The sequence below is a fragment of the Bos mutus genome, chromosome 9 (genome assembly GCF_027580195.1).
Source record: "Bos mutus isolate GX-2022 chromosome 9, NWIPB_WYAK_1.1, whole genome shotgun sequence".
NCBI classification, from domain to species: Eukaryota; Metazoa; Chordata; class Mammalia; order Artiodactyla; family Bovidae; genus Bos; species Bos mutus.
Genome location: NC_091625.1, coordinates 67,471,281 through 67,487,326, shown reverse-complemented (window position 1 = coordinate 67,487,326; position 16,046 = coordinate 67,471,281). Strand labels below are relative to the sequence as shown.

General features: G+C 37.5%; 1 protein-coding gene across 1 annotated transcript in view; it reads right to left on the bottom strand.

The window, feature by feature from the left end:
- Positions 1-16,046, bottom strand: part of LAMA2 (laminin subunit alpha 2) — a 707,066-nt gene that overhangs the window by 367,610 nt on the left and 323,410 nt on the right. Inside the window, exon 12 of the mRNA XM_070376649.1 lies at positions 15,172-15,345. Within this exon, the coding sequence (XP_070232750.1) occupies positions 15,172-15,345 (174 nt within the window). The remainder of the gene's footprint in view (positions 1-15,171; positions 15,346-16,046) is intronic.

Here is a 16,046-nt window from a genome sequence, read left to right as displayed (position 1 = left end):
AGTATCATCTCCACTTTAAACATGAGGAAACAGTGGCAAAAGAAAACTAAGTAACTTTACTGTGATCTCACAGCTATTGTCTGTAAGAACTAAAGTCAACGTAATTCCCTATTCCTATGGTAAGGTTTGGAATGAGTATAATTTCCTATTCTTATTTTAAAAAATTCTGCAAACAAGCTCTGAGAAAACCTTACCTGTCTCAACTAGCTTACTTATATACTATCAACATGCTCTTCAACACTTCAAGACTCTTGTGACAAATCCAAAGCTATGGTACAAAGTCAGCCCAATTACCTGCAATGCAAGATTTGCTTTGAAATCATCCAACCTTTCCACTAAAACCCATGAGTATCCTCCTCCCTTGAATTGTGAGTAGATCTAACCAGTCAGTCCCAAAGGAAATCAACCTTGAATATTCACTGGAAAGACTGATGCTGAAGCTGAAGCTCCAGTACTTTGGCCACCTGATGCAAAGAGCTAACTTATTGGATAAGACCCTGATGCTGGGAAAGATTGAGACCAGGAGGAGAAGGGGGTGACAGAGGATGACATGGTTGGATAGCATTACTGAGTCAATGGACATGAGTTTGAGCAAACTCTGGGAGATAGTAGAAGACAGAGGAGCCTGGCATGCTACAGTTTATGGGGTCACAAAGAGTTGGCCATGACTTAGCGACTGAACAACAATGACAATCCTCCTCTGATCTTTCCTCTTTTGAGACACTACTAGGATTTTGTCAAGGTGGTTGATGTCTTCCCTTGTTGCAGTAACTTCATAAACTTAGTTTTGCTTAATAGGGTTTTTTCAGGCCTATATTTGAGAAGTTGGCAACTTACATGTGCTTAATAATTAACAGGAATTAGAAGACTGTATTTTGTTATAAACATAACAAATAACCTGTTGTCCTCTAATTCTCCTCAATCCAGAGATATTACTATAGCAGAATCAGGAAACTGATTATGAAGTTTCAGTAACTACTTAAAAAAAGAACTTCTGACATTTCCTTAATGTGGGAATATAAAAACTAAAGTATTTGTGCATGTGTGATTCTGAAAAACAGAAATCTTTACAAAAGTTCTCTACAAATAAAAGAAGTTTCTGAGTAGTTTCCCTAATTCACATCAAACACAAATTGTGAGATTTACTAAGACTAAATTAATTTAAAATCTTGTCTGTATACTACAAACATATTTATTGTAAAAATATATTTTTTTGCTGAAATTTTACTTCATCAGGAGACCAAGACTGGCAATTTAAACACTGAAAACAACAAACAAAAACTAAAAACAAAAAAACACCTAGTTATCTCAAAATGATGCAGCCTTCTTCCTGTTAAAGGAGACGTCATATGGTAACTATTTCAGGTGTGAACACTCAGTGTGCAAGGAGGTCCCGTTTCTTTGGAAATAGCTGTAAATATATTCATAGGCGTAAAACAATCATCTGTGTCTAGCCATGCATGCCGTCTGCTCCCGGGGCTGTCACTGCTGTCGATCTGAAGTTGAGAGGTAATGGCCTCATGATTCAGGGAAACTGCTGAAGTGTGTACTCAGGCTTCAGTTGAAGAGATGGGTTCATTTATCATCATAATAAGCTATTACCATCGAGAGGTCACAACTCATTGAAGAGACAGTCAGTCTAATTGGCTCAATTCCGTCAGTGTTCGACGTGCCTCAAGGAGATAAGCACTCTTTCACAGGTAATTTTCAATCACCCAACAAACTACCTGTTTAATAATTCATCACATTTCAGATCGGGGTCTTATCACATAGCTCCTTTTTCCATGTGGCAAATGTTGAATTTTAACTACTTGGAATCTCAGACCCGAGTAATAGAGGGAGAACTTCAGAAAAAATAAGGTAAGAGGGTGTCTACTCAACTACTACTGTTGGAAGTCATGGGAAGACCGCAGTCCTAGAAGTGTAAGCTTTATGCTTCCCCAGCAGGCCCTGCTGATATTAACAGAATTTGCTGAAACTATCTGGAAAGATAAGAGTGTTATTGAAATCTTTGTGATTAATTAAGCATGACAACCAAATTTTAGTTTAGAGAATTGAGGCATATCTTGAGTGATCCTCATCAAAACAATAATCTTCACAATGAAGTCTAGACTAGAAAATTAATAGTTTATAATAGAGCAAAACAGAAATATTATTCTACATAAAACATCTTTTTAAAACTTATTTTCAAGTGGAGGATAACTGCTTTACAATGTTGGATTGGTTTTTGCCATATACTTAAAATACCTTATTTTATGACTTTAACAATATTATGTTCTTGAGTGGGGCAGCAGACAGTCTCTGAGACAAGTTCACCTCCAATCAAATGCTGGCTATGACTTTAAACAGCTAGGCTACCTTATAATTACATGCAGATTCTTTTTTTCCAGTATTTTTTTTATACACAAATGGTGGTCATATACACTGTTCTATTTCTAGGTTTAACTACTTAACCATATACCTCAGATCATTCCACATTATTGTAGTGTTTGTGTGTATGTACCAAAATGCATTTAATCAGTCTATCAGTAACAATTTTGTGTTTATCACAAACATTTGTGAATGAATAACTGCATTTCACACTTTATGTCTCCCTATAGGAAAAATTTCCAGAAGAGAAATATATGAACACATGTGCATTTGTAACTTTGGTAAAAATTTCTAAGTTAGTTTTCTTAGATTGCATTAATACATATCCCCACTACCAATATTATAAGGATCTTTGTCCTTTTGAAACCTCAGTAATAGCGTATTATCCAGGCTTTCATGGTGGCTCAACAGTCAAGAATCTGCCTGCCAGTGCAGGAGACACACAGGTTCATTCCCTGGTTGGGAAAGATGCCACGAAGCAGCTAAGCCCACACATCTCAGTTGTTAAGCCTGTGCTCTAGAGCCCGGGAATTTCAACTACTGAACCCCCATGCCATAGAGTCTATTCGCTGCAACAAGAGAAGCCAAGGCAATGAGAACCGCGCACTGCAACTAGAGAGTAGCCGGCGCTTGCCGCTAGAGGAAGCCTGTGCAGCAATGAGGACCCAGCACAGCCAAAAATAAATAAATAATTTTTAAAATAGCATGCTATCCATTTTACCATCTTGTTGTCTCTTCTAAGGTAAATGACAGTTTCTCAGTATAGTTGTATTATGAGTCAGGTTGTACATTGTTTCTTATACCTAAGAGCCATTTGTATTCTGTTTCTATGAACTGTTCATTCATATGTGTCACCCATTTCTTTGTTCAAGTGTTGGTCTTTGTTATCAATTTCTATAATTTCTTTAGCTATGAGATTAGGCTTTTGTTTGCAACAAATTAAAACAAAATTAAAATCTTTGAATTTTTAAAATAATTGATATTTTACTTGATTTGTTTACTAAGGCTGCCACAACAAAACCATAAGCTACATGTCTCAAAAAACAGAAATCCATTGTCTCACAGCTCTAAAGGATACAAGTCCAAAACCAAAGGAGCAGAGTTGGCTCCTCCTGAAGGCTGTGGGAAAAGGATCTGTTTCAGATCTCTCTCTTTGGCTTGCAGATGGCTGTCTTCATGTTCACATGGCATTCTCCTTGTATGAGTATCTGTCTCCAGGTTTTCCCTTTTTATAAAGATATAAATTATATTGGGGCTTCCCTGGTGACTGAGTGGTAAAGAATCTGCTTGCCAATACAGGGGACACAAGTTTGATCCCTGGGTCAGGAAGATCCCCTGGAGAAGGAAATGACAACCCATTACAGCGGGAAATCCCAGGGACAGAGGAGCCTAGGGGGCTGCAGCCCATGGGGTCACAAAAGAGTAGTACACGACTTAGCACCTAAGCAACAGTCGTATTGAGTTTGGGTCGACTTTACTGTCCTTATTTTAACTTGCTACACTATAGCCGCAAGGTATAATGCTGCTTATAACACCGATGAAGTTTACTTCCCTAATCAGTTATTGATGGGCAGAAATCTTAAATCCCTTTAAATACTTCTGTAAGGCAGAAATAGTTACTTATCACATCATTTGCTTAGAAAGATGTGACATGATGCTCATTTGCTTTATTTTGGTATCTTCAAGATAAAGTACAAAACACTCAGTAGGTTTCTCCAAAAGCTAGATGACAATTTTTTCACATTTTCACAAACTGCTGTTTAAGAGTCATATAATTGACTTACTTTCTAAAGTTAACTCTCTGTGATTGTCCGTTTTTATTTTTAATGCTATCTTATTCTTGATGAAAGTGAAAGTGGAGAGTGAAAAAGTTGGCTTAAAGCTCAACATTCAGAAAACGAAGATCATGGCATCTGGTACCACCACTTCATGGGAAATAGATGGGGAAACAGTGGAAACAGTGTCAGACTTTATTTTTCTGGGCTCCAAAATCACTGCAGATGGTGACTGCAGCCATGAAATTAAAAGACGCTTACTCCTTGGAAGGAAAGTTATGACCAACCTAGAAAAGCAGAGACATTACTTTGTCAACAAAGGTTCGTCTAGTCAAGGCTATGGTTTTTCCTGTGGTCATGTATGGATGTGAGAGTTGGACTGTGAAGAAGGCTGAGCGCCGAAGAATTGATGCTTTTGAACTGTAGTGTTGGAGAAGACTCTTGAGAGTCCCTTGGACTGCAAGGAGATCCAACCAGTCCATTCTGAAGATCAGCCCTGGGATTTCTTTGGAAGGAATGATGCTAAAGTTGAAACTCCAGTACTTTGGCCACCTCATGCGAAGAGTTGACTCATTGGAAAAGACTCCGATGCTGGGAGGGGTTGGAGGCAGGAGGAGAAGGGGACGACAGAGGATGAGATGGCTGGATGGCATCACTGTCTTGATGGACATGAGTCTGAGTGAACTCTGGGAGTTGGTGATGGACAGGGAGGCCTGGTGTGCTGCGATTCATGGGGTATCAAAGAGTCGGACACAACTGAGCGACTGATCTGATCTAATCTGATCTATCTTTACCACCACCAGATGCTCAATCAGATAGAAATAATAAGCAAGGCACAAAGTATTCTCTAACAAATGTGCTTTATTGATATAAAGATTTACCTCTCATATAAACTGCTGCACCATACAACTACAGAAGTTCTCAAAGCAATTGGCATTTATTGAACAGCTTCTGTGTGCTAAAGGCATTTTTGAGGGCTTTGCACAACTCTGAGGAGGTGCTAGAACTCTCAATTTGCAGATATTGAAAGTGTCAACTAAATAATGGGATGTGTTCAAGATTACAGAAATAATAAGGAAGAGATGCAGCATTTGAATCAGATCTGTGAAAAGCATAAGGATCAAAACACTGAAATAACTGACCAGAGTTTCCCTTGCATAAATAATAGCTTTGAGTAAAGAGTAGAATGGTGGGGAAGGATGGGACACAGATATGCATAGAAAAATAAAGGAAGAAATAAAGTATTCCTTTACATGCATGCTAAGTTGCTTCAGTCAGGTCCAACTCTTTGTGACTTTATCGAGTGTAACCCACCAGGCTCCTCTGTCCATGGAATTCTCCAGGCAAGAATACCGGAGTGGGTTGCCATGTCCTCCTCCAGCTGATCTTCCCAACTCTGGGGTTGAACCCAAGTCTCTTATGTTTCTTGCATTGGCAGGCAGTTTCTTTACCACTATCACCACCTGGGATGCCCAATATATTTATTCCTTTGCTAATCCATAATCAAGATATTGGTAGGACTGGTCTCAGTGGACTGTGAAATAAGGAGCTGCTCCAGGCCTTTCTCCTTGGCTTACAGAAGGCCCTCTTCATTCATATCTGTGTCCCATCCATTCCCACCATCTTGTGCTTCTCCCACTACCATCAACAATTAAACACTATATATACACTGGATTAAATACGAAAACTCAGTACATAAAACACTCTCTGGCCATGATAGGCTCAGAGGTTAAAGCATCTGCCTGCAATGCGGGAGACCCAGGTTTGATCCCGAGGTTGGGAAGATCCCCTGGAGAAGGAAATGGCAACCCACTCCAATATTCTTGCCTGGAGAATCCCGTGGAGGGAGGAGTCTGGTAGGCTACAGTCCACGGGGTTGCAAAGAGTCAGACATGACTGAGCTACTTCACTTTCACTTTTCACTTTCTCAATGCACTTTACCTTGGAAACAACACCCAGGCAACAACCTTGACAGCTGTTAAGCCTCAATTCCTCTGGTTCTTTTTTTTCTCTCAGGGATCAAAGTTCTACAACATCTGCTGTAAAGTGTCTAAAAACTTGTTTCACATTTTTTCTCAAATTATCTTGTTGTCTAAGAAAGTTTTGTTCAATCATGGCCAGAAGTAAAAATTCTGCGCTTTATAGTATGATTTTTGAAAACTGTAGCCTTTGTTTCAACTAGAGTTTATTTTTATGTCTAATATGAGGTAGGGATACAGGTATGGTCATTTTTTTTCTTTTTAGATACTCAGTGGTACCAATAACATTTATTATATGCTCTATTCTATTGTCTTTGATCTGCAATTTCTATTTTATTAATAATCAAGTATCCATATATGCATAGGATATTTCTGGGCTATTTTTTCAACTCCACTGATCATTTTTAATCTTTTTTCACACCAATAGCACTTTGTCTCAATCATTATTTCTTTTTAAAAAATGAGTCCTAAGTCTTTTTATCAGGTAAGTTTTGATTCAAACCCCATCTCTTTCTTTCGTTAGGATTTCCTTTTATTATTTGAAAAGGTCTTTGCTTTTCTATATAGATTCTATCCTTAGTATTTTGTTACTTGTTACTATTGTAAAGGACTTATTTTTTAATATTTATTTATTTCTATTTTATTTCTTTTTAGCCGCACTGGGTCTTCCTTACTGTGAGTGGGCCTTCTCCACTCTTCTTTCTGGCTGTGGTGCTCAGGCTTCTCCCTGCTGTGGCTTGTCTTACTGTGTAGCACGGGGCTCTAGGGTAACCAGCTTTAGTAGCTGCTGCACGTGGACTCAATGGTTGTGATTCAGGGGCTTAGTTGCCCTGTGGAATGTGGGATCTTCCTGGACCAGGGATGAAACCAGTGTCCTCTACATTGTGAGATGGATCCTTAACCACTAGACTACCAGGAAAGCCCAGGACTTATTTTTAAAGGGCTGTTTTAATTGGTTTTTGCTGATGTAAAGAAACACAATTGACTTGTAAAATGAAATATTTCCTGACATACCAGTGGGCAAGAAATGTTACAGCCATCAGTGATTTTGGGCCTCCAAACGTGAATGAGGGCTCCCAAAAGGGAACACAATAGCTTTGACCCAGCAAATGCTGCCACCCCTGCAATGATGGCAAAGGAGCTCAGAGGAATGCAGGAAGCAACTATCCTCTGCCATGCCTCCTGGTGAACAAGGAATTAAGGTTGTAAACAATCAAGAAACAGGAAGTGGTCTTAGATAGCTGCATTACATATGAAAGGAAAGAATTCAGCGAGCCCAGAGGCTTGTAAATTCCCATAGAATAATGCTAAGTTCCTTAGCTTAATATCTGGTTTTCTTTATTTAACAATAATCTTTGGTGTTCAGACTGCCTGCCCTCTTTGTTGCGAAGTTGTATATGGCCTGACTCCTTCTCTCTGGCCTTCTACAGCAGTTTAAGAAGACGTGGCAAGAATACACAGGAGAACTACACAAAAAGGTCTTAATGACCTGGATAACCACAATGGTGTGGTCACTCACCAAGAGCCAGACATCCTGGAAGTCTGGCTTCCAGTGAAGTCAAGTGGGCCATAGGAAACATTACTATGAACAAACCTAGTGGTCATGGAATTCCAGCTGAACTATTTCAAATCCTAAAAGATATGACACTGTTAAAGTGCAACATTCAATATGCCAGCAAATTTGGAAAACTCAGCAGTGACCAAAGAACTGGAAAAGATCAGTTTTCTTTCCAATCCCAAAGAAGAAAAATGGCAAAGAATGTTCAAACTACTGCACAACTGTGCTCATTTCACATGTTAGCAAGTAATGTTCAAAATCCTTCAAGCTAGGTTTCAACAGTACGTGAACTGAGAACTTTCAGATGTTCAAGCTGGATTTAGAAAAGGCAGAGGAACCAGAGATTAAATTGCAAACACCCATTGGATCATAGAAAAAGCAAGAGAATTCCAGAAAAATATCAACTTCTGCTTCACTGACAATGCTAAAGCCTTTGACTGTGTGGATCACAACAAACTGTGGAAAATTCTTCAAGAGATGCGAGTACCAAACCACCTTACCTGTCTCCTGAGAAACCTGTATGCAGGTCAAGAAGCAACAGTTTGAATTGGGCATGGGACAATGGACTGGTTCAAAATTGTGAAAGGACTAAGACAAGGCTGTATATTGTCACCCTGCTTACTTAATTTATGTGCAGATTACATCATGTGAAATACCAGGCTGGATGAATCACAAGCTGGAATCAAGACTGCAGGAAGATTTGTCAACAACCTCAGATATCCAGATGATTTCACTCTAATGACAGAAAGTAAAGAGAGACTAGAGAGCCTCTTGATGAAGGTGAAAGAGGACAGTGAAAAAGCTGGCTTAAAATTCAACATTCAAAAAATGAAGATTGTGGCATCCAGTCCTATCACTTCATGCCAAATAGTTGGGGGAAAAGTGGAAATAGTGTCAGATTTTACTTTCTCGGGCTCCAAAATCACTGTGGATGATGACTGCAGCTATGTAATTAAAAGATGCTTGCTCCTTGGAAGAAAAGCTATGACAAACCTAGACAGTGTATTGAAAAGCAGAGATATCACTTTGCCAACAAATGTCTGTAGAGTCAAAACTATGGTTTTTCCAGTAGTCATGCACGGATGTGAGAGATGGATCACAAATCAGGCTGAGTGCCAAAGAATTGATGCTTTTGAACTGTGGTGCTGGAGAAGACTCAAGAGTCCCTTGGACTGCAAGGACATCAAACCATCAACTCTAAAGGAGATCAACCCTGAATATTCATTGCAAGGACTGATGCTAAAGCTGAAGCTCCAATACTTTTGCCACCTGATACAAAGAGCCAACTCATTGGAAAAGACTCTGATGCTGGGAAAGATTGAAGGTAGGAGGAAAACGGGGCAACAGAGGATGAGATGATTGGATGGCATCACTAACTCAGTGGACATGAGTTTAAGCTAACTCAGAGAGATGGTGAACAGGGAAACCTGGCATGCTGCAGTTCATAGTGTTGCAAAGAGCAGAACATGACTTATCCACTGAACAGCAACTGAGATGCTGCCTCCAGGGCTCAGAGTCGTTAACATTCCCACCAAATAAAATAACTCTCTACTTTCTGGTTGTGACTAACTTTTTAGTCAACAGGCTTTTACATATTAACTTTGTATATAGTTCCCTTCTTGATTCACCTATTAATAATTTATCTTCTGAGTTCATAATCATATCAAGCAGATAATCATATCATCTATAAATGCAATTTTATTTCTTCCCTTTTAACTTCTGTATCTTTTAACTTCTTTTTTTAAATCTTAATGCACTGTCCAAATCTGCTAGTACCATGTTAAATAAAAGTGGTCAGAGTGAAAATTGTTTGTGATCTTAAAGCATTCTTTCCATATTTTATAATAAAGTAGATATGTTATTTGTTTTTGTGTAGCTATTCTTCATCAAATGAAGAAGCACCTTTCCAATCTTAGTTTACACATTTTTTAAAACATCATGAATCATCATTAAATTTTATCTATTTTTTCTGCATCTATTGAAACAGTTTCTCTCCTTTATTTAATCAATACTGTCAATTACACTGTCTTTTTCTATTAAATCAACACTGAACTCCTATGATAAAAGCTAATTTTACCATTTTCATACATTATGGATTCTGATTACTCATGGTTTGGTTAGGATACTTGCATCGATTTTCATGAGTGAGTTTGGGCAGAAATTTCCTTTTTCACGCCTCCCTGATATTAAGTAACATAAAATTACTTGAGGAGTAGTCATTATTTTGTTCTCTGTAAAGCTGTGTAAGATTGAAAAAAGTTTTTAAGGTTCAAAATTTGATTTAACAAATTAAACATAAATAAATAAAACCATTGTTTTCCTTATGGAAATAATTTTTTGGCTATTGCTTCAATTGCTTTAATGTTCATATGATTTTTAACATTTTCCCCCTCAGTCAGTTTTATTAATTTTTATTATTCTAGAAATTTTACTGTGAGTCCTCATAGTTGGGCTAACTTTGCAGAGTAGACATTATCAGAACTACATGTAATAAATGAGTTCTTATGATTTTTGTTTGTTTTTTCATAAACATTTGCCCCTAACAATATATCTGGTTTATTCTTGACAACAGATATTCTTCTGGTATTAGTCTATTGCCAAATCATTTTAATATGATCCGATTTATGGAATAAAAATTCAATCACAGTTTGTTTATCTTATTTACCTTTATAGCCATGCCATTCTGCACATATATAATACATTCTTAATTAATCCATTTACTCTGAGACTTAATTTGGAGGACATTAAGGATGAGGGAGAGAGTCTGACCTTTACTTTGAATAATTCTGAGGAATATAAAGCAAAGACATCAGAAATATAAATTATGTTGCTAAAAGGAGAGCAACTCATGCTTATTAGTGAGGTTTTAATTTTTTAACTAAGATGGAAATCATCTTTCAATTCTAACTTAAATCTCAACTCCAGTCATTTCTGAGAAATCTAATCAAAACTATTCTGTTGTTGTTGTTAAAAAGGTAGCATTGATCACAAAATATTTGTAAAGTTCCTTTCATTTGACAAGAACTACTCTGTCATATAAATCTCAAATATCAATCTCCTTCAAATCCACAGTTTTAATTAGGGATGTTAGAGGTAGAACTGTAAGTCAAGCAAGCACAGCAAAGAAATACCAGAGATTACTTTTAAAACCTGATGCTATTTTGTCAGCTGTTCATAATATGCAGCTTATGCTATACTATAGGTATTCTTGGCAACTACAACGAAACAATTTAAAAGCTCCTCTAAGCTACAAACAGAAAAAGATAGTATACATGTTGTAGAAAATAAGCATTGTTTTATAAAGACCAAATCACAGAAGATTAATTTAATAGCACCCAGGGACAGATTTGCAAACCTTACTGGTAATGGGGGAACAGTCGATAGGCCAAGTCAGATTCTCAGGGCTCTTTACAAACAGGAAGAGAACTGGTTTTGGAGGCTGCACTATCTAATTCAGATCACTAGGGTAACCAAAAAGAAATAACTATTTCGATGTTCCAATAGCACTTAGTTTACTAAAGCAGTAAATTATTCCAACTCTGAAATACCCAAACTGTTTCTCAAAGCTGTGGCCTGTAGCAAGTCAGCAGGACTCTGTGCTCTAGCACTTTACATTCATGCCTGGTTCCATGCTTACACGAATGCCCTAAAACCAAGCATTAACCTCTGTCAAGTATTTGGAGAAAGTAAGATGCTGCCAAGTAGAGCCCTGTGGGTGCCTGACTTAATTTTCTTTGAATGTCTACAGTGGAAGGGGCAGGGAATTAACACTCGACTGTGAACACTGTGCTGAATGCTCACACATTTATGGGAAAAAACATTTTACAGGTTGCTGTTGAGGGATTAACTCTTAGTTGAGATTATAACCCAGTGGGGCTCCATGGGACCTTCTCCGGACAGAGTCCTTCCCCATGTCATCTGCTGGTCTTTTATTCCTAGAAAACTTGTAGTCTCCCAGGCCTCCTGAGTCATAAAAGCCTGGCTCAAGAATTACTAATAAAGTCCAGAACAACAACAACAAAAGAAATTAATGCTTGAAGGAATTGAACATGTAGTGACAAAAATAGCAGTTGGTCCAGGAGAACTGGTAAGAATTTAAACAATAAACCTTAAATATGACAGCTATAGAATATTTAGCTCCTCCCTAAAGCACCTGGACAACAGTACACTAAGGCACATTGCCTGAGTTGTTTTACAGATGCTAAAACCTCCATCAAATCGAAGAAGCTAACTACTTGATGACCATGAGCACACAGCCTCCTACTGAAACCTGAGGACTGAGAATGTTAACCCCTGTAACACTGCCCTGTTATCTCACCATCAACCAATCAGAGAACTGTGCACAAGCTGATCACATACCATGTGACATATCCCCCCCTCACCCCCATCACTTTGCCTCTAAAAGTGCTTTGAGGAGTTTGGGTCCTTTGAGCATCACAGGCTGCCTCACTCTCTTTGCTTGGCCCTTTTCAGCTCGAAACTCCGATGTTTCAGTTCATTTGGCCTCACTGTGGGTTCAGCACACAAACTTGCCATAGACAACAAGATTATGGAAATTTTTTAAATGAGTAGTATAAAAATATGCTAACTTTTCCAGGCCTCATCTACTATCTACATACACAACTATATCCACCTATGTATTCCTCATTATTCCAAAGAGGGACTGTAGTCAATAAAAATGTTCCTTAATATGAAAAGTATTCCTTTGCTAAACTGGCTAGTGCTCTTGAATTTAATTATGACCAGGCAGGTTTCTACGTTAGCAAAGTGTATGTCAAGTGAGAGCGGTTTTATTATTTGGGGTTAGGTTACCAAAACACAGGAAGATTGGCATGTGGCACCTTCATTAAAATAAAATATGTACAATACATCTCCCATCTGTTATAAGTGAATTTATCACCAAGGAACTTAGAAAATGTTTGAAAATTGGTTATACAAATATTTAGGAAAAGCTAATAGCATCTCATAAATACTTTTTTCAACTTAGAAATTAATACTAAAAAGGCAAAGGAAGGATTGTATATCCAGAGCTTCCTGGTCATGGATGCAAATCAAATTCAGTATCTAAGCAGATATACTAGTTTCTTGACATACTGTTTCTGTCAGATTTTGGCAATGGCTCTGAGTCCAACAGCAATTACTGGGAAAGAATTTAGCCTCAACTATTTAGAAAAGTGACTTTACTAGATTTACAAATAAGGCCCTACAATTTTCCATTTCCTTAGCAAGATATTATATCAACCAAGCTAAGCATGTCATCATGACTGTAATTTACGTGATGTGACATGACAGTTAAGATGTACTGCGGTAATTTGTGAGAGCTTGCAGTATTATTGTAGTATCAAAAATTTATATGGTTCAGTTATTAAAGCAAATTGTTTCATTCATACTGAGATGTCTGACAGTAAACCACCGAGGGCTTCCACATTACATTAAAAAATGTCTTCCATATTCAAACAATTTGCACACCCTGTTACCAGTATTTTGCTCACTGAATGGAAACTGAAGCACAGGCAAACACAGCTTTTTGATGTGAACATGATCTTTGCAGGATATGAAGTACTTCATTGTGGGTGGTTACAAGGAGCAGTCCAGACAGGATAAGGAAAGTTATCTTTGGGAACCAACTCTACGAACAGGATGTCCAAATGCTTTGCTCTGATGCTATTTCATATCCCATTTGCTTGCCTTCCGTCAGTTTGATTTTCAGCCAACAGAAAGAAAAAGCATATGGGCAAAGAAGAAATGATGGAAAATATGGCAAATATTCTATTTTTAAAAACTACCTATAAGTAAACTTCCCTGTGGTAAGAAAAGTAAGACCTCTGAAACTCATCCAATTTTGACCCATGGTTCTTCTCTAAATTCCTCAGAGCAGTTGGAAAAAAAGACAGCTTCTGGTTTTTTTGTTTGTTTTGTTTTTTGGCAATTTTAAGCTACAGACATTCAAGTCCTATGTGCTATTTTATTCTTGTCAGGTATTCAGGAATTCCTAAATAGAATAGGATAGAATGACCTCTTGTTGGAAAGGGCTTTGAAGTAACAGTTTAATTAGATTTTTATTACAGCTGGGAAATTTTATGCAACAGTCTCTTTAAAAATACATATTCATTGAAAAATGTGTTTTACTCATTTACACATTTTTCATAATGATATTTAGAGGCCTGTAAAAATAAGAAACAGGCCAAAGTTACGTTTTCAATCAGATAAAACTACTAGTTTCCATTCATATGAACTAGCAAGATTTTCTGTCTTAATGCTCACACACCACTAATTATTAAAATATTTTTATTTTTCATGAAGATTTTTTCCAAAGTAAGCTATATTCTTATAGTTGAAAACTAGTCTTAAATAGCATCAATTTGCTAAAGGATTTTTCTGGGACTGTCACAATTTCTGGTGTGATCAGGTCATTTAATTATGAGCTGACAAGATATTAAGTTCCACAGATCAATCAAGTATTCTCATTTAGAATTTCAATATCAAATTTTGTTTCCAATGAATTGTTAAGCAAAATAAAATAAAATGATAAAAGCCAAGGAACCTATCCAATTAGAGTTAATTCACAACAGAGGGGAAGAAAGAAGTACCTTCATCTCTGAAAGTGCTACATTTGTTTATCTGTGTGTGTGTTTTTATATGTGTGTCAGTGGGCTTGAAAACATGTGCTTTCAATCTGGCTGTTCTTTTATAGTAGTTCTCTTCCTGAGCTCCAGGAAATATGGTGTTTATTATAAGCTTCATGGCAAGTATTAAATTAGTTATGTAATAAATTTCATTTCCAATTAACATTCCGACAAGGTAGAGAAAGTAGCTCTCCTGAATACCAGTTTTGAAATGAAATAGAAACAGATGAGAAAGACTTCAGTAAGTATTGCACCACAGACAGTTCTAGAGAAACAGCTATTTCAAGTAAACATGACACTGCTTCTTCCAATATCTACAATCTGTTTTGCAAAAAAAAAAAAAATCTAAAGGTTTCATTGGTTTATTTTTTCTTCCAAAATGTTAACACAGGATAGCAACTATATAGAACTGTGACGTGGGGATGCAACCACCCATGGGGCAGGGTGGAAAAGTCCAACTTAATCTGATTTAGTTGGTTCCAGGCACTGGCGACCCACTCTAGTACTCTTGCCTGGAAAATCCCATGGATGGAGGAGCCTGGTAGGCTGCAGTCCATGGGGTCGCTAAGAGTCGGACACGACTGAGCGACTTCACTTTCACTTTTCACTTTCATGCATTGGAGACGGAAATGGCAACCCACTCCAGTGTTCTTGCCTGGAGAATCCCAGGGACGGGGGAGCCTGGTGGGCTGCCATCTATGGGGTTGCACAGAGTCGGACACGACTGATGCAACTTAGCAGCAGCAGTAGCAGCAATCCAATCAGTATATATTTGATCTCATCTTCCTTTAAAGAAAGACTATATAAAACCCATTCTCCTTATTGATCAATTGAAGCAAGAAGCTAGCACTGTATGGACTCACCTTGTTTCCTAGGTAAGGCGCTGGTGCACTCCAGAAGTAGCTCTGGGGCAAGGCTTGGCGGGCCTCCACGCTGCTGATGCTGATCTGCTGAGGTGGGTCTAAGTCATCCAGCTGGGGGGCCACTCGAATATGGCCGGAAATGTCAGTCAGATACCAGCCACTCATGTCTTGTATCTTAAAGAAAACATACAATCATTGTCACTTAGGAAAAGAACCCAGACACTTCTCTTTCCTATTTCTGTAGTGTTCATATTTTGAAAATTGAAAACACAAAAACTATGATCGTTTAGGAAAATATAAAAGTTGTGTATATCATTAAACGTCTCATATGTTCTCACCATTATTTTTTTTCTTGATGTTTCTAGGAGTTTGGATGATATTATAGTATAATCTGTTTTTATTAATCCAGTGTGATTTTTAAAAATTATGATTTCAAATACTACTTTCTTAAAAAGTCATTTAAAATCACACATAATTTTGTATAAATTATCAAATAGTTGAAGTTTGAATTTCACATTTTTCACTCCATTAGTGCTTTCCTGTTTCTTATGGAAACAATTATTTCAAAAGGTATTATATATACATTTGAAAAGAAGAGGAAGAAAAGAGATAAGATATAAAAGGTAGATTTTCATTTACTAGTTTCTTCCTTTTCATATATTTAAATTTCAACTTGAGGCTCCAGGATAGTTGAAAACACCAGCTCCCAATACTGTTCCTATTCCTTCCCATGGGGTCAGAAGTGCTATAAGAACTCCTAGTCTTGATCCTTTGCCCAGAAAAGGAAAGAACATTTAAGAAGGAATTAGGGAAAGATGACTTGCTTTGACATGTTTATTCTCCAGCTATGTGTGGCACACAGCAACAATTCTAAA